The sequence below is a fragment of the Cornus florida genome, unplaced genomic scaffold (assembly GCF_030987335.1).
Source record: "Cornus florida cultivar Cherokee Brave unplaced genomic scaffold, ASM3098733v1 CherokeeBrave_3.0.0_Hap2_Chr04, whole genome shotgun sequence".
In the NCBI taxonomy this organism is placed as follows: Eukaryota; Viridiplantae; Streptophyta; class Magnoliopsida; order Cornales; family Cornaceae; genus Cornus; species Cornus florida.
In genome coordinates, this window is record NW_026775574.1 from 4,547,297 (window position 1) to 4,572,305 (window position 25,009).

Sequence of the window (25,009 nt, forward strand, 5' to 3'; positions counted from 1 at the left end):
TATATCAACTTATAAAGACTTGTAAAACTTTAGGTTATACGCATGTTCATTTTATACGAGAAACTTGTTTACTCACCTCCGTTGTTTGGGACATTTTTAATGATGCACAACATCCTTGAAACTTGCTTGTGGCTTAATGAGTTGGCGTACTCCTTTACTTGCACCTACTAGCATGATTTTGTCTTATTTTTGGTTCAATATGTTAAAACTTGTAGGTTCTATTTGGGATATGTAATAAGCACCTAAATACATCATTTGAGACTTATTTGACATGTATGTGATGAGGCCAAGGCCAAAAACCTCATGCTTTACTTTTATACTATTTGTATTATGCTTAAAAATGAGAAAAATTGGAAAATGCGAAACTTTAGTATGACAATTTCAGCTTGGATGATGGGAATTGTGTTTTATCATTTTTCATAGTGTTCTCATATCGTATATGACGTGTGGACATGTGTAATACCCCTAATTTTAAAAGGATAGTCTCGTTATTTATTTATTGGTTTTAATTGAAATTTTGATTTAATTATTTGCTTTTTTGGCTATTTGTTATATGATTAATTGAATTAATTGTTTAAATTAAATTGTGTGTGCTTAAATGTTTTGTTTGAATGAAATTATTTATGATGTGTTTGTTTAATTGGTTTGATTACTTAAGTGTGGTGTTTGTTTAAGTGTAATTATTTGTTAGATTAAATATTTTATTTTATTTTGTTTTATTTTAAAAAGGAGATGGATTTGAATAATAGTAATGGACCAACCCAAAGGGTCACATGGACTACTTAGATAGGAGGTTTGATGGATACGGATATCTACCTATATATGGAAGGTAGTATATATACATATATAAATATATAAGTATATATATGTATATATGGATAAAGTAATATTATTATTCTTAATGGTAATTATAATAATAATATTAGGATGCTTAATATATTTTATATAATTATAAATTGTATTATAGTTATATATAATATATCACGTACATAAACTATGCCTTATGTACATATGTATTATTTATTCTATTATCTTTTTCTTTTAGTAGATGAATTGGTTTTTATATAGGATTAGGGTTGGAATTTAACTTATAAATACATAGTGATAGTCTGCCAATGGGTTTAGAAACCCTATTCACGTATTATTGGTGGTAGAGTAGGTTTGAGAGAAAACAGAGAGTTTTTGAGAGAGAAGAAACTAGAGTTTTGGCTAAGGACTTAAGGCCAGACCAAGGAGGAAGATTGAGGGCTGTTCGGGGGTTAGAACCAGAACAGTAGGAGGCTTTGATAGCAGCCAAGGATTGCTGAAAAAGCTAAAAAGAATAGGTTAAGGTTTCAATCTGAAACCTAGAGGCAAGTTTTACTTCTATCTCCTTCCCTTAGATTTATGTTCTATACATGCCTAGGTAGATTCCAGGATTTAATGGACATTAAATTGATAATGTATGCCTGCTAAATCAGATTAAAACAGGGAGTATATCAATGAAATTTATTTTCTTGAAGTTGATTGTTCTTGCATGAAATCTAGTTTTAATTTGTGATTTAGATGTGTATGGACTTTATATAATTATCTGGGATTGTTGGGACATAGAACGGAGGCTTAGGACCATTAATAGAGGTGATCGGAGAGTCCAAAGGTCACCAGAGACGAGGAAAAAGGAGCAGAGCAGGTCGAGAGCCGGCTCCCAAATGGGGAGAGCTGGCTCCTTTTGTTTTTAGCTCTCTGTGAGGGAGAAAGTCGGCTCCATGGTGAAGGGTGCCGGCTCTATGGTAAGGGGAGCCGATTCCCTTTATGGTAGAGCCTGCTATCATAAATTGAGAGCATGCTTCTTTGCTGGGTTGTTGTACAGAAATGGATTTTGGGTTCTGTTTGGATGTTTTGGGGTTCCAGAACTGATTTGGATTGATTGTGGGGGTTCTAAATGATTTTAAAGACATGTTAAAATCCCATAATGTATAATTTATAATTATATGCTAATGATTGGAACAATATGAAATTTTAAACAAGGTTACATGTTGTTAATGGATGTGGAGAATTTAATTGCTTAAAATTTATTTTAGCAACTTAAATGAATATGATCTGATTTTAATCTTGTATTGGATGCATAATACGCTAATGATTGGAACAATATGAAATTTTAAACAAGTTTACATGTTATTAACAGATGTGGAGAATTTAATTGCTTAAATATTATTTTAGCAACTTAAATGAATATGATCTGATTTTAATTTTGTATTGGATGCATAATATGATCACGTATATAGCTTATTTTTATTATGTTGGTTTATGAAATTAATTGATATTTTATGTTAATTATTTCATCAATTATTGGACTATATGGATGTAATGCACCGGTATGAGACGGTGGCATTCTAGGGACGGATTAACCAAAGAAGTTAAATCCTACCTATTCTTGTATAAGGGAATGAATTAACTATAATGCTAAATCCTACTTATATTCATGTCAGGTCAACGGAACAGTTGGATGACATATCGGATATTTATTTTATATTCTGGATTAGGATGGATTTTATTTATATATAGTTATGAGCCATGATATGAGTTTGAGTCTCAGGATCATGGTTAGGGTGCGTATATTGCCTAGGATGGATAACTAGATATAGTAGACATCTGGGTGACCTGGTAGGTATAGGTACTCATGTCCACTTTATGTGCGATTTGCATGTTGTCTTCTATTCAAGTTGAGACAGACCTATAGTCTAGTGAGCATCCTATAGTGTGTATTTATATATATACGAACTACTAGTTATTGTTGGATTGATAGGATATATACGTGTATCGGATCTCTACTTGGATTGTAGTAGAGTATAATTTATTTGTGGGCCTGACCCACTAGTATTTTTCAGGTGTTCGTCAGGAGTAGAGGTTGTTCGTGCTGAGTAGGGATCAGTCTACTTCACTCTTCCGGATAATTTACATATGAGTTTCCTTTATGTTTCAGTATTATGAGGTAGACAGTTATTACTGTAATTTGTTTAGTTGGGATTTTCTAGGGGTTCACATAATATGGATTCCCAAGTTGTATTACTTTGGAGGGTTAATTGTATCAGAATATTTTTTTATTTATGAAAATTTATTCTAATGTTTCAATTAATGGATTATCATTGTAGCTTCTTTTCAACATTTTATTTCTTCTTACTTATCATATTTGTATTTTGTATTCAATTATTACCATTTGTTTTGGATATCCTCAGGTATTTGGGCATGGGCCTGGCCAACCCGCATCCGGAAATCCGGGGGGTATCACACCATGGGCCAAACAATTCTTTGAATGCATCAATGATGGTTGACTTCAAATTTTGCTTAAAACGGCCATTTTTCATGATTTTGGGGCTTGGACATGTAATATTTTTCATATGGTGTATTTTGTAGCCATGGGCCATTGGGACGCATTTTATTATGTATATTACACTTGTTAGAATGATCACATTGCATAAAACATCATGGTTGTATGTTATAGTTGATGGTATGCTTCAAATTTCCCATTTTAAGGCATTTTTGAAGTTTAATAGGTCGGATTTTGCATTGGGCATAAATTGGGGGTCATGGACCATTCTCACACGCTTCAAAACACTTATTACGTTTGCGTGCACAATCATTTTAGCCCACAACTTCATATTTAGTTATTTGAACACTTGGTTGTTCTTATTTTTACATTTTTCGCAAAATTTGGGTTAGGGGCATTTTGGAATTTTTTCTTCAAAAATAAATTTATGTCTTGACATGGTCACTTAGAAAATGTGATTTTAGGGGAGGGGGGTTTCTTCACAACTTTTTTCCAAAAAATGTTGTCTCACCCTCGAAAACCCCGTGTCAAATATGTTTTTCTGGTGCGCGCACTCTTTAAAAAAAAAATCTGAGGGCATTTCAAATCAAAAATAAAATTTTCTTTCAATATGGTCAGGTTGGAAAAATTATTTTAAGGGGGGTTTCTTTTTCGTGTTTTTCCAAAAAAGGTCGTTTCGAGGTCCAAAGTTATGTTTGAGTCTGAATTTTTTAGACACATAGCAGGTGATAGCAGCCCCTTTGGCCGCCGTGACGTCAATTTTTTTTGTTGGGTCTTTTCTTCCTTGTCCGGGCTTCATTTTGGGTGAACTTTTTTTTGAACTTCGTTAATTTTTCGTTGTCTATCCAATGGTGTACTCCGTAGCACTCATAATTCCCTGAAAATTGTGATTTTGCCCCTAGGGCTAAACTTTTCCCTTTTTAAAATTTCGTTTCCGCATTTTGTTTTCTTTTAAGTTTCGTGACTTCATGGGAAGCTATGTTTGTGTCTTAGGGATGACGTAATCTCTTGAGACTTTGTTTGCATGTGAAATGACCATTTGGCCCTTGGGGCATACTTGGTATATTTTCATCTTTTTGCTTCCGCATTTGTTTTTTTTTTTTTCATTGACTTTATTTTTGTTTTCGCTTTTGCATTTTGGATCCGTTATCGGGTCAACTTTTGGGTCACATTGACTATCAGGATTTGTAAAAATTCGGACTGTCACTTGAGGTCATTATTTCGTTAAAAATTTATTTATGTGTATTGCACATGACATTTTTAAGATATAAAATTTTAAAAATACCTTGTCTATTTCGATAATGTCCTTATATATATATATACACACACCTGTCACGTTTAATTAGTTTTTTACCTATTTTTTATTCAGTTATAGAGAGATAATTTAGTCTTTTCAGCATATAGGTCATTGTTTATACCAAAATTGAATGTTAAGGAGATTTAGAACGTATGGTGAGTTATGTACTTTATATGCATACTAGAAGAGTGTTTTTTGCCCGCAACCCTATATTATATATACATATATATAAAGAGAGACACTTAAGGTATATCATATTTAATTAGTTTTTTTTACTTAATTTTTTTTATTCAATTTCAGATAGACACTCTAGTCTTTTCAACATTCACATCTTTGCTTGCTCTAAAATTGAATGTTAAGCACTTTTTAAAACATACAGGGTTATACACTCTATATACATATTATATAGTATGTTTTTGTTTGGGATCATTTTTTATAATTAAGAAAAAAATGAAATTTTTATTAGTCGGGATATTACATACCGCTACTACCCCGGTATTAATTTTTTTTTTCCCTAACATGAGTGGTGGCTTGTATGTCATTTTCAAACAAATGTGGGTCAACATTTACTTCTCTTCTTTGTTTCCTGCGCTTATCCGAAGGCAATGCTAAACTCTGTATTGGCGGGTTAACCATGACGAAACAATGTTAAAACTCCCGCCAAATTGCAGACTCCCATCCCCTCCACCGCCACTACCGGCTGCTGCCAGTAACCATATATAAATATAACACATTTCTATAAAGTTTGTATTGCTTTTTTTTTTCTTTCTATGTTAACCTTTGCCCTCTCTGCCTCCGCTGTTCTATTTCGAATTCATCACTAGGGTTTTGACTCTTCGATGAGGGTTTTGCAATCTAGGGTTTTGATTGGCCTAACAACAGAAGCAGAGTCTTTCGTTGGTGCGAAACAATGAGTGCTGTCAACATTACGAACGTCACCGTATTGGATAATCCAGCGGCGTTTCTCAACCCTTTTCAATTCGAAATCTCGTATGAGTGCTTGATTCCCCTCAAAGATGGTAAATCTATTTAGCATCTATATTTATATACATACATTTCACATGCGTTTATTTGCATATGTGAGTGTTTTTGGTGATTTAGACGTGTCTCATCATGAAGATGGTCTATATTGTTGTTGGGATTTGATCATTTGAGGCCCAGCTAGGGTTTATTGACTGATAAACCCGTATGTTAATTTGTGGTATAGTTACTGACTTCTGCTTATTATGTATGTGTTAGATTGCGAGGGTAACAAATGTATTAAGCTATCAACTCAATTTAACATATTATCATCCAGGCTCGCTGTTATTGGATTTTTTAGGGTTTGTATCATCATTTGAACTCATGTTTGGTAAATATTATAGAGGAATTGATTTACTAGAGTTTAATTTCAAGGGCCTCTTTTTATAAAATTTATGAACAAGTTCATTTCTTTAAAGATTGAAAAGAAGTTAGGGGACATGTTTATTTTGTGCGAGTTTCGGAAAACGAACTTCAAATGTGGGAAATTAAATAATGTTATTTAATCAGAACTCAGAAGGAAAGAACTTCATAAACAGGAAACAGCATATGGGAAATCCTTTTAACAGGGATGTAGGTTTTCACTCCTTTTATTTATTTATTTATTTTTTGAGTTGTATATGAATAACTATTAGGTCCTAAAAGGCAATCTATGGTGCTCTATGTATTAGAACAATCAGAGTGAGGCTCTTCATGTTATGATTGATGGGTAGTAGGGAAACATTATAGCGGAATTTGTTGAAAAACAATTGGGAAACGCATGATGAATTTACTTGAATTATACGTTTAAGGTTCTTCGTGTTATGACTGATGGGTACTAGGGAAACATCATAGCGGAATTTGTTGAAAATCAATTGGGAAAAAGCACAATGAATTTACTTGAATTATACGTTTAAGTTTAGTGAACATTTTCTTTTGTGATATTGTAGAGGATGGTAGTTTGTATTGATCATACAATTTGGTGGAATCACTTCTTCAATGAGGGCACTGTTTATTTTAGTGGAATATGAAACAAGGAAAAAAACGTCTTTATATGATGATGAGGTCGCCCTTTGTTGAAATTGCGAGAGTTATGAAGATGTTTACTAAAGTATTCACATAACTCGAGCTAAATGAAGCTGGCATGTGATGCATGTCTATTTCTTATATTTTGGAAAGTGGCATCCCAGAAGTTTAAAGGAAGTTATTTTCTACCATTTGATGAAACTTGCCATTGATATTGGTGGGCACTTGTATAGTGACATGAAATAGCATTTAAGAAACACTAGGAGATGTTTTCAGTGATAAGTGTCTGGGAACTGTCCTTAATTAATTTTAGGAGCTTGATATTACAAAATTCTCAGGGTTAACAAGGAAAAAAGGTCTTTTATACCTATATAACTCATATAGTTGGTTAGAAGAAAACACCCATTAGTTTAATGTTGAATTTGTGTCGTAGCTCAAGATTGGACTTTGATAGGCTTGACTTTGAAAGCAGCTAAAATAGTTGGGAGAAGGCATTGAGGAAAAAAGAGTGCTTTCTTTACATGGTAATCTATATTTGTACAGAGAATGTAAACAGCCTATATTGATGTGCTCTAAATTTTGGTAGTAACTCCTTGTTTCTCCCTAACTTTTTATTGTATTTATGGCAATACAAGAATTTGAATTATTTTATTTTATTTTTTATTTTTTTGCTGCACATTCGTTTGTCAATACAGCCAGTTTTAGTTTTTTTGTGAGTTGCACTCATAAAGAAATCTTTTGGAATGTAATAGCAATTTATTTCTAGGAATTTATAGAAATCAGTTTTCTAGGAATTTATAAAAACTGATTTCACAGAGTTTTATACAGTTCATCCATTTCTGGAAATTACAATAAGAAGTTTGTACTACCTTAGGCCATGAATTTTGTTCCTATCATCGCTTTCCTACGGCGTCAACTCACAATCACACCAAATAAAAAGGGGGCGGGGGGGGGGAATGGTTAAAGAATGAGAATTTCTACCTAGAAATATGTGGTTTAAAGAGGGTGTTCCAAATATGAATTTCATAGGGTTGCCAATGCTCATAGAATGTGCATTGATGTGGTTGAAAATATTGAGGGGGAGGATATCAGGATTAGGTTAACAACTTTCTATGAGGAATTGTAATCTTAGTTGAGCAGCTGACGACCAAGATTGGATGGTATGTCTTCTCTTCTATTGATAGTTAGGATAGAGATGAAGATACTATTTACAGAGAAGGGGTGGAACCGTTGAGGTAACCCTAAGTCTCTCTTGGTGTTAAAGACCATAAAGCCAGATGGATCAATATTATTGTAAGAAATATTGGATTATAGTTATATTGGACAGTGTGGTTTGATGCATAGTTTTCATGTGAACGTAAAAGAAGCCTGAATAGAGGCAAAAGAAAGAGTATTTCTGCAATGGAGGAAGGTCAACTTTAACTAGAGTACCTTATTCACTTGTGAAAAAAAAAAAAAAAAAAAAAAAAAAAATTATGACAGTACCTTATTCAGTCTATTTTGTGTCCTTTACTATCCTTGTGCCCGTGCTAGAGGCTGGTGAAGTTGTAGGAAGATTTCATTAGGGAGGTATGGGGTAATAGACAAGTATCATCTTCTTAATTGAAAAATGGTTTGTTCACAATTTCGGCAGGAGGCTTAGGTACAGTAGACTTGGAAAGTTCAACAAGGCTTTGCTGTGGAAGTGGTTGTGGAGATATGCCGTGGAATGAGATTCCCGTTGGAGGAGAGTGGTGACAAATAAATATGAAGAGGGTGGGTGAAAATAATGGATCATTATGGAGTTGTGTGTGGTCTGTATGTGTTTCTGGAAGGTTAGTGGGAAAGGTTGGAAGATGTATTTTAAACAAATTCAGTTTGCAGTGAGGAAGAAGGGAATGGGGTGGGGTTTTTGAATGGCTTATTGCGTGGGACAATATATGAAAGCTTCCTTCCACAATTGTTTAGGATTGTGCTTGATAGTGAAGAAGTTTCATTGGTTGAGATCTTGAGGCACGGTCGTGGTAATGAGAATTGGGACGATCTTTTTTTTTTTTTTTTTTTAAATTTTTAAATGACTTTTGAAATTGATGCTATGGTGGAGTTATTTGACATCTTTTATGCTTTGGGGAAGGGGGGTAGTGGAGAATGAGGTTTGTTTGAACTTGGAAAGCCTCGGACCGGAAATTTTCTGGTTGTCATATGATGATGCTTTTGTATTTGTGGCCTATTCTAGTTTAGGTCTTATTATGTTGTGTAAGTGGGATTTTGGAGATCCTCTTTTAGTGTTAAGAAATTTGGAAGGTCAAGGCTCTGTTAGAGGTGGATTCTTTTGGGTGGTCAGCGGCTTAGGAAGATCTTGACAGTTGACAATTTGATTATTAGGGGAAAATGCATCCCCCTATATAGTTTGAGTTGGCTAGGAATTGGTAATTTTTTTGGTTTTGCCATGCTAGGCTTTACGTGGATCTTCCAATAAGTAGTTATTTCATAGTCTGGAAGGGAGTACTGTAGAACAAGGTGGATGAGGGTTTGCGTTGCGGCTCCTATATTCATTTTGTGCTGTCCACTGGGGAGCAGAATTAGCCTTCTATAGAGGATTAGAGGGGTTGAATAGTTACTACAGAGATGTATAGTTGGCCTTCTGCACATCAAGTACACGGGTTGCACCTATTTTAGTGCCTTGTTAGTAGAACCTTCTGTTTATAAAAGGAATAATAATAACTGGAAACTTAAACCAATAAGAGAAACAACAAAGATATTTTCATGAAGTTCACCTGGATAAAATTCTTTCTACTATCTTATCTTCAGCAGAAACTAAGTTTCCCTTGTTTATTAATATTCATGCACATTATTCTAACTATTTCACGTTTTCAATTTCAACAAAATTAATGAAAAGGTTGAATTTCATTTCACGTGCATCATGTCTGGCATTGTTTTGTGCTTAAATGTTTGGCAAATATGAGTGTGATGTTACCATGTTTACGTTTATAGGGGCATTAATGTGCTGATGATATTAAAGAGAATGCCAGATTCTGCTTTGGTTGAATTGATTCTTGCAGTGTTACATAGTATTATTGCCAGATTCCGCTTTGGTTGAATTGGTTCTTGCAGTGTTACATAGTATTATCCTTGCAATGATTTAACCCTTTATTGCAGATTTGGAGTGGAAACTCATTTATGTTGGATCTGCTGAGGATGAGACATATGACCAACTCTTAGAAAGTGTGCTTGTTGGGCCTGTTAATGTTGGCAACTATCGTTTTGTCTTTCAGGTAGATTTCTACATCGACTTGGTTGCTTTCTATTGGCTTGCATTTATGGATCGAGCACCAATGCCTTTCTTGTTGATTTATTTGCAGGCAGACCCTCCAGACCCATCAAAAATCCGTGAAGAGGATATTATTGGTGTCACCGTACTGCTACTGACTTGCTCTTATCTGGGACAAGAATTTGTTCGGGTAGGATATTATGTGAACAATGATTATGATGATGAACAGTTACGAGAGGAGCCTCCCCAGAAGGTGTTGGTTGATAGGGTTCAAAGAAATATTTTGGCTGACAAACCGAGAGTAACAAAGTTCCCAATAAATTTTCATCCTGAAAACAATGAGCATGGAGAACAGCCCCCCCCTTCCCCTGACCGTGCTACCGAAACAAACGAATATGGAGATGAACCAGCTCCCTCACCTGATCACCCATCTGATGTGCAGCCTCCGTAAACCCCAAGAATCAAGTAATCGCATGATTAGCTTAGTACTTTTCTTTCTAGTTGAAGTTTTGGTGCAATGGTGATTTTGGTTGGAATTATTTTGCCAGGTTTTAGAATTGTTCATCTAAGTATGCTGCGACTGTTTTATATTGTAAGGACATTCATTGAAATGTGCAGGGGGTATGCTAGGCAGTTGAAGTTTTCTGTATCCCACCCTCTGATTTTAGGGACTTTGCTTATGTTGGTTTAAAATTTGTAACTTCATAAATTATTTACTGTAACAACTATTATCTTATCATGCTCAATCTGTAGTTGTTCCCTTGGGCTTGTTGGCCTTTACCATTGCAGTCAGTTAGCACGGTAAATGTTACTCTTATTTCCCAATTCAAGTTTGTTATTTATTGGGGGTTGTGTATTAGATTTTCAATTCTTTTGGTTTTCCTATATGTCTCAATTCTTTGTGTGCGCTTGTGTAAATGGTATTTGACGATTATGTTTATCCTAACATATATGTTGCTTAAAAGAAACAAAACTTGCAAAAAAAATGCTGTGAGGTGGCAAGTGTTGTATTACTACCAGGTCCATTTGACAGAGCTGTATAGAAAGAGATGACAAAATTCCAGAATAATCCTTTGTTCTGCTCCTTCATATAGTAGCAGGTAGTTGAGGAGTCCATGGTGCATGGTTGAAAAAATCAAACGTCCACAATCTATGAAGTTTGACACATGAAAAGTGAACGTGAACATAGTTTCTGCAGCTGTAAATAGATGAAACATACTGTTTGGTTTGTCACTCAAAAACTCGTATAAACTGAATTTTTAAAAGACAATTTTGAAAAACAAGCAAATTCTTATACAGTTTTTTTGAAACTCACAAAACAGAAATGGTACAAAAGAAAACTGAAGTAAGGGTAATACTTGGGCCAACCTTGCAATGTCCTAGTATGACATGTCTTTGTTTTAGGAGAGAGAGGGAATCTGCAGCGCACCATACACAAGGTAACATGACAAAGATATGCGACGACATATGTCAATGTAAATATCATATTAGGAGTGGTTCCCACCAGTCTACTGTTTTAGTTTTCCCATTATCTTCGGAATCTTAGGATTAGAAACATCTGTACCAGGACCATTATGTGTACCTCAGTGGCTGAATCTAGATTATGTGAGTTCTATACATTGGTATCTCACTACTATCATTTTGTCCTTTTGCTATGAGTTAAAATTTTTAAAAACTCTTTTTTAAGGGTCAATACTATATTATTTTACATTTCATATTCGATCAATTTACATTGATATTTATTCGAATCTGTTACACCTGTAATTGCGAATCATGCATCTATCTATCATGCGTAAATACTTATAGAAAAAGTTATTGCAAAGTCACATGTAAATATTTATAGGTGAAGTTATTGCACAGTCCCAAATCAAAGCCAATCACCATTAAATATTTAAGTAATTGTGTTAGAAACATGTAGATTTCTTTCAGTTTTTTTACTTTGTCCAATGGTGATCAGTCCGGACCATCTAAAATTTCTCATATTTGTGGATGTTTGATTGGAAAAGGGAAGAACTAATAATGGAGAAGGGAACAAGTATTAGTGGAAGAGCCACCAGACTCTCAAGACAAAAAGAATCTGCTTGCATGATTCAATTTTGATTCTTGAACAAATCCACAATTTTTTCTCTTTTCTTTTTACATTTGATTTGTAAACGGAGCCAATTGAATATTAGATTTGTGAAGGCGTTTCTAATCAAACCCAAAGTGGACTAGAAAATATGGGAACAGAGAGCTATGTTGTTTGTCCATTAATGGGCTTCCCATCGATAGGAAACTTTGTTCCTAACAACTTTTGGCTGCTCCCATTTCCTGGCAATATAGAGAAAAACCGGGGTGAAGTGACAAACATGCCCCCGAGTACCCTTTGGAAATCGTCTGTTCTATCTGGGGCAAGTGAGGGTACAAATATCGTAGTGGACTTAGTACATGCCATTGACAACCTAATACGTGTCCTCTTTATTTATTTAATTTTTTTTATTATTTATATTTATATTTTTATTATGAGAAATCAGACAAAGACAAAGACAGTCTTCAAACTTCATACTTCAAACCGGTAATACTATACTAAAATAGTCCATGAAGTCTGTGTCTTTCTCTCTCCTCTGAATCCAATATCAAAAGGATCCGAGGCGGTTCAAAAGAATTTGCTCTGTAGTCTGTAGAGAGAGAGAGAGCATGGAAGAGAGTTTGCTATTGAAAGATAAGGAGGAGGAAAAGAAGAGAGAGGTGGGTGGGCTAAGTACTCCAACATGGACTGTGTTTGGTCAGGAGGTGAAGAAGTTGGGTTACATAGCAGGACCCATGGTGGCTGTCACTCTATCACAGTACTTGTTGCAAGTTATATCGGTGATGATGGTCGGTCACCTCGGCGAACTTTCTCTCTCTAGCACCGCCATCGCCATCTCCCTCTCTGGTGTCACTGGCTTCAGTCTTCTTGTAAGTCTCTCCATCTATATCTATATCTATATCTATATTTCGTTCCTTTTTTTAACTTGTTATTTAATCATAGTACACATAAATATGTTGCAAATGAAGTGTTAATTTTCAGATTAAACCATGTTACAGGGGATACTGTCTGTGTGTGGAGGATCTGTGTATTAGTTCTAGTTTTGGTATCAAATTGTCTTTGGAGGGCTTGCTCCAATAATGGTCTTGAATTGAAATAGATTGGTGACACTTAATTTTAGTAACCAAAAGCATATTAGTTAATCAATTTATGTCCACTTAATTTGCTTCCACCACTAATCTATCTGCTTTATGTCTGTTAATCAATTCATTTCTATTAAACACACTTAATTAACACCCACCAGGAAATAAAAAATTATATGCTTTAGCCAAATACACTCGATAATCAATAATTACAAGTACATCAACCATGCACTAAAATATTATCTGCTTTAGCCAAATACACTCGATAATCAATAATTACAAGTACATATCCGAACTGTTTAGGGTGAGCTACGTATATTTTTTGTTGTGGTTTGTGATTGAGCTTCTTCTTGCTGGTAATTATTGTTATTTGCTTCCGTTGTGCAGCCAACACGGACTAAAAGTTAAGTATTAGAGGAGAGATGACTTGTAATGAAAAGGACTGAAAAATGACTGAAAAATGACGTTTCATGTGTGATGTGGCCGACCCATTCATAATGAAGAAGGCAAGTAGGGAAGGTGTGGTCCAAAGCCAAAATAGAGACACTAGTGTACATGTTTATGAATCTGTATTTCTCTGCTGTTAGTATAATTCTGACAAATTGTTGCGCGAATATATACAGTAGGGTCCATGATGTTTATGAATTCTCAATTGTTTGCATGTGCTGTCTTAATTCAACTTTTATTTATAAAATTACCTCTCCGTCGGTCTACATACAATCAGGATTTCTCAAGGTATTCATGACATGAACGATGATTGTTACTCATTCAATTCACTCGAACATATTACTTGCTCAACTATGGAAATGATGAACAAACTTCTGTATCCATACTTGTATAAAAAAAATGAAATGTAAGAGAAGAAGATATTATATAGGATTTGCAAGAAATAGTGGTAATTTAATATAGTTCGGCCTTGAGTTTTTTTTTTTTTTTTTTTTTTTTTTTTTTTTTTTTTTTTTTTTTTTTTCTTTCACAACTAACTAGATTCTGTACTTTCCAAACAGTTAGGAATGGCTAGTGCGTTGGAAACTTTGTGTGGGCAAGCTTATGGTGCTCTGCAATACCAAAAACTGGGTACTCAAACTTACACCGCCATTTTCTCTCTCGTCATCGTTTGTATCCCTCTCAGTGTCATATGGATATATATGGGAAAAATACTAAGTTTCATAGGCCAAGACCCTCTGATTTCCCACGAAGCCGGAAAATTCACAATGTGGCTTGTTCCTGCCCTTTTCGCTTATGCAACTCTTCAACCAGTTGTTCGGTATTTTCAAACGCAGAGTTTGGTACTTCCTATGCTGTTAACCTCATGTGTCATTCTTTGTTTTCATATACCTCTTTGTTGGGTGCTAGTATTCAAGTCCGGGTTAGAAAACCTTGGAGCAGCACTAGCAATTAGTATTTCGTATTGGTTAAACGTGATCGTCCTTGGATTATACATGAAGTTCTCGTCTGCCTGTGAAAAAACCCTCGCCCCATTTTCAATGGAGGTGTTCCAAGGAATTGGAGAATTCTTTCGCTTTGCTGTTCCCTCTGCTGTCATGGTTTGGTAATTTCTCTTCGGTTTTTCTGTTTTTTTCTGCCATGTCCTTAGAAGAATTTCAATATATATATATATATATATATATGCTAAAATGATAGTATTCATTAATGCGTTTTTCTTGATTGTTGTAGTCTTGAGTGGTGGTCATTTGAGCTGCTTATCTTGTTCTCTGGGCTCTTGCCTCATCCCCAACTCGAAGCTTCAGTATTGTCTGTATGGTATGTCTGTGTCGGCTTATTTGATTCTGAACAATCTGGATATCCTTGAAATACAAGATGGTGATTCTAATTTCTTCTGGTTTTTTTGTGAACAGTCTTTCAACCATATCTACACTCTATACAATACCATATGGACTTGGTGCTGCTGTTAGGTTAGCTTGAAACCTAATGTATAAATCTTTGTGCATATGTTATATACTAGCTAGGATGTCGGTTCATCTGCTCACTGGTGTGGAAATAATTTATTCACGAATTAAATCCTCACGATTGGATACACAAACTTAAATTGCTTTTTTTTAACTATACAATGAAATCTAAAGGTTAATATTTGAAGTCTGCATACATCACGTTATGTGTGTAGTACGAGTTCTGGTGTTGTGACTTTATTTCTTTTCAGCACTAGAGTTTCAAATGAGTTGGGAGCTGGGAACCCACAAGGGGCTCGTGTGGCCGTCTTTGCTGTGATGTTCCTTGCAGTCGCGGAGACAACCATAGTAACTGCAACGCTTTTTGCCAGCAGGCGTGCTTTCGGATACACTTTCAGCAATGAGAAGGAAGTCGTGGATTACGTCACAACCATGGCTCCTTTGGTTTGTCTGTCTGTAATAATGGACAGCCTACAAGGGGTCCTTTCAGGTTATATATTTTCCTTCTAGCTACGTATAATCTCTATTGAAGGAAAAAAAAAAAAAAAACCTTTTTTGATGCATAATGCTACATTTTGTTTATTCAAATCAGGTGTTGCTAGGGGATGTGGGTTGCAGCATTTAGGAGCTTATGTAAACCTTGGGGCCTTCTATCTTTTTGGAATTCCTATTGCTGCCATATTGGGTTTCTGGTTAGAGTTAAGAGGAAAAGGCCTCTGGATTGGGATACAAGCTGGTTCTATTCTACAAACAATTCTGCTGGCTGTAGTAACAAGTTGTACAAATTGGGAGAAACAGGTGCTCCCTCCAAGTCTCCATCTTACATATATTTTTTTTAAATTATATTATTTTTTTTATCATGACAAGTAACACGCTGCCACTTGCTTCTTTGTGTTTCGTTTGGTTGGAGGGATGAAAAAGTAGATGGAAGAGAAAGGAGGAAGGATGGATGAGGAATTCCTAAGGAAGGGAAATATCTCCCCATTTTTTGTTTGGTTGAATGAAATGAATAGTAGAAATAATAGTTGAGATGATAATTTTTTTTATTTGGTTGGAAGCGAGGGAAAGAGAGTTTTTATATATTTTATATTAATATACCTTGGTGTAGAAAATAATAAAAGGTAGAAATTCATTTGAATTTTTTTGAAAAGGTTAAAATTGAAAATTGTATTAGTGTAGATAGTTATTCGGTTTCTCTCTCCTCCCTTTTGCCCAAAATTGGGCTCCCTCCTTGCTTCCTCGCTATCTTCCCTTCCCTCTAACTAAATACGAAAAGATTCATTCATCCATCTTCTCATCCATCCCTCCAACTAAATATAGCACAATGCGAAATTAAACCTAGAAAAAGAAGGAGATCAAACACATACACAACAAGAACACAGATTTATTTGGTTCACTCAAAATTTAGAGTTACGTCTAAGGTTTGTAGGGATTTCACTATGATAATCAAAACAATAGAGTTCCGAATGAATAAATACTTTTACACTAGGGTAACATAACAAGTACAAAAATTATCAAAATATCTCTCAAAAAATTCGCGGAGTTGGGCCTTGATGTACAGTATTAATTAGGCACCACCCCATCAAACTCCCGACGTCTACCGCCAAGCCACAACCTTTGGTCCATTGTATTTATCTCAAAGCCTTATTTGCAACTATCGAGTTTCAGCTAGGTTATTTAATTGGTCCATGTTACCTAATAGTGTTTTCTGTGGTGAAATTTTGTTTTGCAGGCAACAAAGGCAAGGGAGAGAATGTTTGAGGGAAGATCTTCATCAGATAATTGTTCAATTTGAATGAGCAAAGATTTTCAATAACTAGTGTTGCAGTTCTACAAGACAGTTACTACTAATTGTATATATATTCTTTTTTTTTGGGAAGCAGTCTTGTCTAATTGTATGATTGTATCTATAAGTTTGTCCTATAAAAGAAAATTGCATATTCAACTCTAATAATGCCAAATATCCATTACAAACACACCACGTAATGTAACTAAGTTGTAAGTTATAACTATTTTTTATTTTTTATGGTTCATAATGGCTAATTGCCTTGAACTCTAATGGACTGTTAAATGGATTGTTAATCTCAAAATATAGCAGGTGGCTTTAACACGGGTTGTTAAATGGGCTGCCAAAATATAGTTTTGCCAAATCTTGTGCCAAATATAGTACAAATTATAACTATAGCTATTGAAATATATGGATTTTGAACTTCGGATTCTTGTAGATTTTTGTAGTTTGGTATTGTGCTTGTGTATATATATATGTCACTGTTGGTATATATGTGTGTATATATACGTCTGTGTTTATATATATGTGTGTGTGTGTGTGTGTGTGTGTGTGTGTCTGTGTCTGTTAATTCAAAAGTTGCATAAATTTCAAGACTCTGTTGGATTTGATACTTATTTTCTATTTATTTATTTTTAATAGGGCAAATAAGCTAACAAAAAAAAAAAAAAAAAATGGTTGTTGAAAATTGATAGTTGGGAATGGTAGTTGAAAAATAATGGTAGTTGTATTCAAAAATAGCATTTTGATGAAATGCACTATTGGAGCAGAATTGTTAAAATATAACATTTTGACATTGTAGCTCCTCTAAAAATATAGATTTAGCATGCAAAAATGATATTTTGCATTGGAGACGGTATCACAAAATCGTGTGTACATTCTTTTATTTGAAACAATCACTACCAAATTTTATAATTTAGTAATATCTCATTCATTTTAAGGTAAAGATATAAAAGATAAGAAGGTTTGAATATTCCAAAGAGTATTGTGAGAATTTTTAGCTAAGACCTAAAAAGATTAAAGTCTAAGGAGGACGAAGGATCAAAAAAAAAAAAAAAAACAACCTTAGATCCAAATATACTAAGAGACTTTTGTAAAGAAAATAATAATAGTTTATAATTTTTAAAATTTTATTTTCACAATTACTGTAATGTTTTCAATTTTCGTCATTTTCTACTTTTGGAATTTTCCGTTGTTGCAAGGGCATTTTCGTCTTTTTCTTGTTTTACGTGCCGGACATCGTGGGGTGTGCCGGGTGTGTCCGAGAGTTGGTTGGGATATTTCTTTGAGTTCAAGATTCTTAGAAATGTAATGGTTGCCATTTCGGCATTTTTCCGTTTTTCGGGTCGGACGGTCCCAGGTGGGATCCGCTACTGGAATTGTTGTGCATGCTAGTTGTGTCTCGGGTCATTTGCATGCCATGCATAATTATTATGTGCTAAAGTAAATTGTTCAAATGCTTAATTGTGTGGTTGTAGTAAATTAAAAACATGTATATGAAATTGTGGTAGAAAATTTAAAGGAGAAAGATAATTGAAAGTGGTGGGACCCACCACTACCATTTTTTTGCCAAGAGACCACAATTGGTTTCATTTATCTCTCTCCTCGTAAGTTCTCTCTCTCCCTCATATTTCTCATGTTTTTCTTTTTCTTTTGTTCTTAATCTTCAATCTCTACTTACTTTCTCAATTTTGAGAATTTTTGGGTGCTGTTTGCGGCAAGACGAAGGGCTCATCGAGATCTTCAGTCTGATAGGAGCAATTCACACTTTTGGCCACCCTAGGATTTTCGAAATTAGGGCTTTGATTTGGAGTTTTGGGGGTTTTCATCTCCATTGAGGTAGAAGTGTTCTAATGCATGATTTCTTGTACTTTTGTGAGTTTTATAACTTGAATTGATGCCTAGCATGTTCATTGGAATAAGTTCTTGTAAAAATTATTTAAATGATAGGTATGGAATATATGTGACTAACTGTTAGTTGTTTTATAGTGTTTAAGCATGCTTACATGAAGTTGAATCCATGTCTTATATACTTGTTATGCAAAGTTAATATTAATTGAGAACTTTAGTTATGTAGTTTAGAAATTTCCTTTGTATAACATGTGTGAGAGTTTTATGGTGGAATTGATGAATTGAAGTATGAAACATTTCATGCATTCATTGGGAAGGAAAAAGGGGAAAATTGTTTTTTTTTTTTTTTTTTTTGTTTTTTTTTTTAAATAAGTGAAATTGTTCTGGGAAAAGTTTTCTAAAAGTGTTTGGGAAAACACGGATGCCTAGGAGGCGCCTAGTGGTCCGTGGTGTTAGCGTTGTCTAGAAGGGAGTATGGTTGAGCTAACTAGGCCGGATGCGATGCCTTAGAGGTGCCTTGTGGTCGTGGATGGTTAGCCAATCCTCCTTTCGTGACGCCTTGGAGGTGCCTTAGGTCGGATTACACTAACGGTTTGGAAGTTGAAATGGAAATGTTTCGGATATGGGGAGCAACATTGCACGACATTACATTTCATTAGAATATATGGTATGTATGTGTTTGGGTGACAATTGTTATATATTTGTCGTTGTAGTTGTTGCTGTGTACCCTTATGTTATGATCCCGTTTTCTTTTACTTGTTCCTTACGTGGATTCACGGGGTTATAAGAAGTATGCTTTAGACACTTCCTACTGAATGTTTAGCTTACCCCATTATTTTAATATTTTCAGGTTCGGGAAAAGAAGTGGCGGACGACAATCCACCACAGCTGTAATACCTCTAATTTTAAAAGGATATTTCTGGTATTCTGGTATTTAATTTTTGATTTAATTGTCATTTTATTTGATTAATTGTTTACTTGTTTATGGTGTTGATTAAATGGCATATATTTTGTTTGATTATTAATTATTTATTTGTTAATTCTTTGCTTAATTGTTAATTATTTATTTATTAATTCTTTGCTTAATTGTTAATTATTAATTATTTGTTAAGGGTTGTTTTATTTATTTATTTATTTGATTTATTGTTATTATATTTCTTGTACTTATAAACTTACGTAAGTTCATATAGCCGACACTGTTTTAAACCTAGGTTGTTCAATGAGCCGAGTGAATCGTATTAGGGTTTAATTGAGCCTAGGGTTAGAGTGGTTTATAAATACTCATCTGAGGGGTCTGTCTAGGGTTTTAGAATACCATTACGACACAGTAAGGTTGTGAGAAGTTTTGGAGACGGCTGGGAGGAAACAGAGAGATAAACTAAGGTTTCGCCGGAGAATTTAGAAGGGAAAAGGCTAAAGGCAAGTTCTAACTTCATCTCTTTCCCTTTTACTCATGTTCTTTGCATGCCTAAGTAGTTCCAGGAAATCAATAAACGGAATAAAATTGACTCTGCATATTTAGAACTCATATTAACAGTATGTACTGAAACGTGTTACCAACTGTATATTCTATTTTCAATTGTGCAATTGTTCTTTTAATTAACTGTTAATCAATGTATGAAGGGGGTAGATGGGTTTCTCTGGGTAGGTTTGAACACAAATAAAGGTGTTAGAAGCTGTAACAGAGAGGGACATAAGTAGTGCAGGCAAACGGAGAGGAAACAAACGAATAGAGGAGAGAGAGAAGTGGAGGCGGCTCCAAAGGACCATGGAGCCAGCTCTACATGGTGTGGAGCCGGCTCTACCATGGTCTAGAGCTGGCTCAAGCATGGTGGAGGAGGCTCCACCTTGTGGGAGCCTACTCTCCTCGTGTGTTTTCAGTTTTGTGAGTTTTGAGAGTTCTGGGACTGGTTTTGGTATGACAGAGGTGTTTAGGAGCTGTGGATGGGACTTGGGGTTAATGAGTGAAATTAATTTAAGTCTTCAAAGGGGCTTGTTAATGCATATTCAACCAATCAGTGTTGTGGTTTGGAACAGTATAGAAATTCTAAGCAAACTAGTAAACTGTTTTGGAGGCTTAGGAACTAAACCACCTAATCTTAGTTGTAGCAGTTTATTTGGGAATGGAGTTAGGCTCTATTCGTGTTTCTATGATGGACTATAAGCATGTGGGACTAAAGAATGAATTACATGCCTGTAATAGACGGAAGGTGTGCACTTACATTAACTGTGTTGTTCACACCTGAACAACGGTGGAGTAGCATAGGATAAGTATATAAGTTTGTAAAACAAAAACTGTCATGCTTACTTGGACTTATTTAAAGGTTATAAATATATGATCTGTATTAATGGAACTGGGTGAAGTAGTGATAAATAAGCTTGTTAAATAACAAAGATTTAACATGCATAATGTGAGGCAGTTGATGTTTATAATTGAATGTTTGACTGTTAATTGCTGGATATACTATGGAGTTGATAATTACATTTATTATTTGTATGATCAACTGTGGATGTTGGATTATTGTTGAATAGACTATATAGTTGATAATTACATTTATTACCTGTGTTGTCAACTGTGGATGTTGGATTACATGCACCGGTATGGGACGGTGGCATGCCTAGGTTTGGATTAGTTTTAAAATACTAAATCCTACCTACACGGAATAAGGGAATGGATGTTATAATAAATCCTACTTATAATGGAGTTAAAGAAGCTGCATAAGCTGAATGACTACTCGGATTACTCGTAAGTTATGTTAAGTCAAAGAAGCTGCACAAGCTGAATAACTAACTGGACTTTGTATGGATAGGACGGACCTTAAATATATATGTTATGGTACTGCGATCTGAGCTTGAGTCTCAGAGTCGTCGGTTAGGGAGCGTATATGCAATAGGATGCGTAGCTGGATATGAGAGGTTGAGGTATACCCTGTTAGGTCTAGGTACTCATGCCCACCCTTGGGTGCGTTTTCGCATGTTGCCTTCTATTCAAGTTGAGACCCTCTATAGTCCAGTGAGAATCCTGTAGTGTGAATATGCTTATGTAAGGACTATTAGCTATTGCTGAACTGCTTAGGATGTATATGCGTATCGAGCATCTGCTTGGATTGTAGAAGGTTAGAACTTGTTCGTGGGCCTGACCCACTTCTATTTTTCAGGTACACGACAGTTCCAGACTTAGAAGTGTTCGTGCTGAGCAGAGGTTTCTATTCACTCTTCCGACGATATATGATTCTCTCCATAGTTTATTTCTGGATATTTATTTCAGTTGTTTTATTTCAGTCTGGATGTTTATTAGGGGTCCACTAGAGATAGATTCCCAAGTTGTAAACTGATGGAGTTTTGGAGTTTGGATTTAATGGATTTCAATAATTATATTTTGAGGATTTTATTTTAGTTTCTTCAGCTTAAACTTCATTTCTTAATTCGATTTGTATTCTGTGTTCATTATAAAATATTAATTGTTTGATATTCCCTCGGGTTTGGGCCTGGGCATGATCAACCCGTGTCTCGGATCTGAGGGGTATCATAACAGCCTTAACTTGGATTATGATAATGTCTCTTTTGCTATCTTTTGTATTTAGGCCTCATTTTGTAAAGTGTTGACCCAAAATGTATCATTTTGCAGCATGTGAAGTATTTAGATTCATTTTGTATATGGTCATTGGGGTAATGTAATTAAGTTTATTTACACTAAATCCTTTAGTGTATTTATGTAACGTGTTGTAAATTATGTGAACACTGTTGTTGTTGCTTTTGTATTAGGTGTTGAAATGTATAAAAATATATACGTTGGTATGGTGATGTTGGGTGACTGGTTACCAATGGTGGGTGATGTTGAGTGTGGATAACCCAGAACCAGTCGATGTGAAATTCCCACATGTCGACCGGATGACCTGAACCAGTCGACGTGAAATTCCCACACGTTGACCGATATCTTGGCAGAGAGTTTTCCGCTGTACACGTCTCAAACCAGTTGATGTGTAACTCCCCATACATCGACCGGTTCATGTGTAGTAAATGTCTGTGACTTATTTTTTCCCATTTTGCCCTTGACCACTCACTCAAATGTATTGTCACACATTATAAGGTCCTGTAAAATACAATAATTATATTTTAAGCATAAAAAAGATTATATTACCCCGAACTTTATCTTTTTATTTATTTTTTTATTTATGTGATACGAGTAAATGACTATTGTGCCCCTTTGAGTTTCAAACCATTTAAATTGTGGCAAATTATCACCTTGTCCTTTTTGGACTTTAATTTACAAATTCAATGTGAAAGGACCACAATACCCTTGCATGATTTTGGGTCGGGTAAGGACCCGTTTAATGATCCGGGTCCAGTAGATTTGGGTCGTTACAAATTTGGTATCAGAGCGATAGTTCGAATACCATTTGGATGACGGGTAGAGGCCTACCTAGGATTGCATGGGGGTTAAGTATTTGTTTACTTGCTTAATTGCTTATGTGATTGCATACTTCTATGCTTATGTGTTAAGGTGTTTAATCATTTGAAAGGCATGCTTAATTGTTTAACTGCTTATATAATTACGTACTAAGTGCTTAACGTTATTGTATATTATTAGCATGATCATGCTTATCATTGGTGGGATTTCTTTTCTGGGAGTATGGAAAGTGTTTAAGTGTTGTCATTTCCTGTCGAGTCAATTGTGTGAGGATTCCGTTCTTGTACGCTTGTAAGTGTCATTGTTTTGATCCATTTTCTCATTTTATAGCGTCATACCACCATGAAGGGATCTTGGGGAAAGTTCTAGCTCCAATCTGGTAGAAAGGGATCAGGAGCAAGTTGAAGATGATATTTTGTTGCGTGATTTGGTCCCACCAAGAGGGGGACAAGCGAGGGGAACCGTTGATCCACCTTTTCAGATAAATGAGGAGCAGTTGAGGGTGGCCGTTCAAGCAGCTCTTTTTAATGCATTTCGACAAGCAGGTGCGTCATTGTCACAGGTTGTGCCACCACCGGCACCACCACCACCACCACCTCCAAAGACAAATGAGTTGGATGATACTCTTTATCACATTGCCAAGTTCGTGAAGTTGATGCCAACCCTGTTTAAGGGCAGTCCAGATCCACTTGTTGCGGACAGTTTCATGGATACGGTGGAGAAACACTTTAACGCCATAAATTTGGTGACGGATAAGTTGAAGATTACTTTGGCAACTTACAACTTTGTTGGGGATGCTAAGATTTGGTGGAAGACCGTTTCTCACACCCACAATTTGGACACCATGATATATGACACATTCAAGAAGTTGTACTATGAAAAGTATTTTCCGGCACCTAAGCGAAGAGAGCTAAAGAATGAGTTTGATGGATTGAAGTAAGGAAACATGACTATTATAGAGTACGAGAACAAGTTTACGTCACTTTTAAAGTTTGCATCAGGGATCGTTAATGACGAAGAAGGAAAGATAGAAAAGTTTATTGATGGCTTTGATCTTACCATCAGGCTAATTGTGGCCGCTTCAGAATCGATAGATTATGCGAAAGCAGTGCAAAAAGCCTTAGTGGTTGAAGCTGAAAGTAAGGATAACAAAGCTATCAGAGAGTCCTATAAGCACAATAGGAGTATGAGTGTTTTCTCTGAGGGTCAATCAAGTAAGAAGCAGAAGTATGAGCAGTCAGGGTTCAGGGGACAGCAGTCAGCCAGATCCGCACCCACATCTTTTGTGTCTATGGGGTCTTCTAGACCTAATGTCACCTATTTCAGATGTGGACAGCCAGGACATTTCAAATCCCAGTGCACTCATACCCAGGTAGCTCAGATAATTTATTTCAAATGTGGGCAATCAGGGCACCACAAGTCTCAGTGTACTCAGATTCAGGTGGCGTCTGGTGGATGTTTCGGGTGTGGCCAGCAGGGCCATAGGGTGAAAGATTGTCCATAGCGGGGCAGTGGTTTGGGCAGAGGTAGAGGTTTACAGCAAAGGCAGATACAATCTGCCACAGGTCAGTCAGGGTTTCGACCCCACCACTAACTCAGCCTTCTCAGCCAGCCATGTCAGCCCAGAGTTCTCGACCGGGTAGGGGAGCTTCTTCGAGTGCACCCACTCAGCAGTCTGGTTATCAGGCAGGCGGTTCTCAGGGGCAGAGGACCCAGGGTCGTGTGTTTACACTCACTCCAACCGAGCCATCATCCAATCCTTCAGTTGTCAGGGGTACGTTCCTTGTGTCCCATTCTTGGGCTCGAGTGTTGTTTGATTTTGGTGCTTCCTATTCATTTATAGCTTCATCATTTGCACGGGCATTGTGTTTGGAGGTCAGTCAATTAGACAGAACATTTTGTGTTGACACGCCAATTGGGGGTTCAGTTGCTCTTAGTAGAGTTTGTAGGAGTTGTTCTATCACCATTGTTGGCCAGATTTTTGAGTTCAATCTCATCCTCCTCGAGATGATAGGGTTTGAC

At 35.7% G+C, this 25,009-nt stretch overlaps 2 protein-coding genes across 3 annotated transcripts; both read left to right on the plus strand.

Annotated features, from left to right (window-relative positions):
- Nucleotides 1–5,170: 5,170 nt before the first annotated feature.
- Nucleotides 5,171–10,723, plus strand: LOC132302555 (probable histone chaperone ASF1A). Its single transcript, XM_059799453.1, has 3 exons — nt 5,171–5,623; nt 9,768–9,883; nt 9,971–10,723. Exons 1-3 carry the CDS (start codon nt 5,515–5,517, stop codon nt 10,328–10,330), a joined length of 585 nt encoding a protein of 194 aa, XP_059655436.1. The 5' UTR covers nt 5,171–5,514; the 3' UTR covers nt 10,331–10,723.
- Nucleotides 10,724–12,342: 1,619 nt separating this feature from the next.
- LOC132302557 (protein DETOXIFICATION 12-like) lies at nt 12,343–16,818 on the plus strand. Of its 2 annotated transcripts, XM_059799455.1 has the most exons (8): nt 12,725–12,816; nt 13,417–13,548; nt 14,037–14,581; nt 14,707–14,793; nt 14,889–14,945; nt 15,191–15,429; nt 15,532–15,737; nt 16,672–16,818. In XM_059799455.1, the coding sequence occupies exons 3-8, from the start codon at nt 14,043–14,045 to the stop codon at nt 16,732–16,734; spliced, it is 1,191 nt and encodes a 396-aa protein (XP_059655438.1). In that variant the 5' UTR covers nt 12,725–12,816; nt 13,417–13,548; nt 14,037–14,042; the 3' UTR covers nt 16,735–16,818. The 2 variants fall into 2 exon arrangements, with proteins under 2 accessions (XP_059655437.1, XP_059655438.1); XM_059799454.1 differs by lacking the exon at nt 13,417–13,548 and having other exon boundaries at nt 12,343–12,816.
- The last annotated feature ends 8,191 nt before the right edge of the window (nt 16,819–25,009 follow it).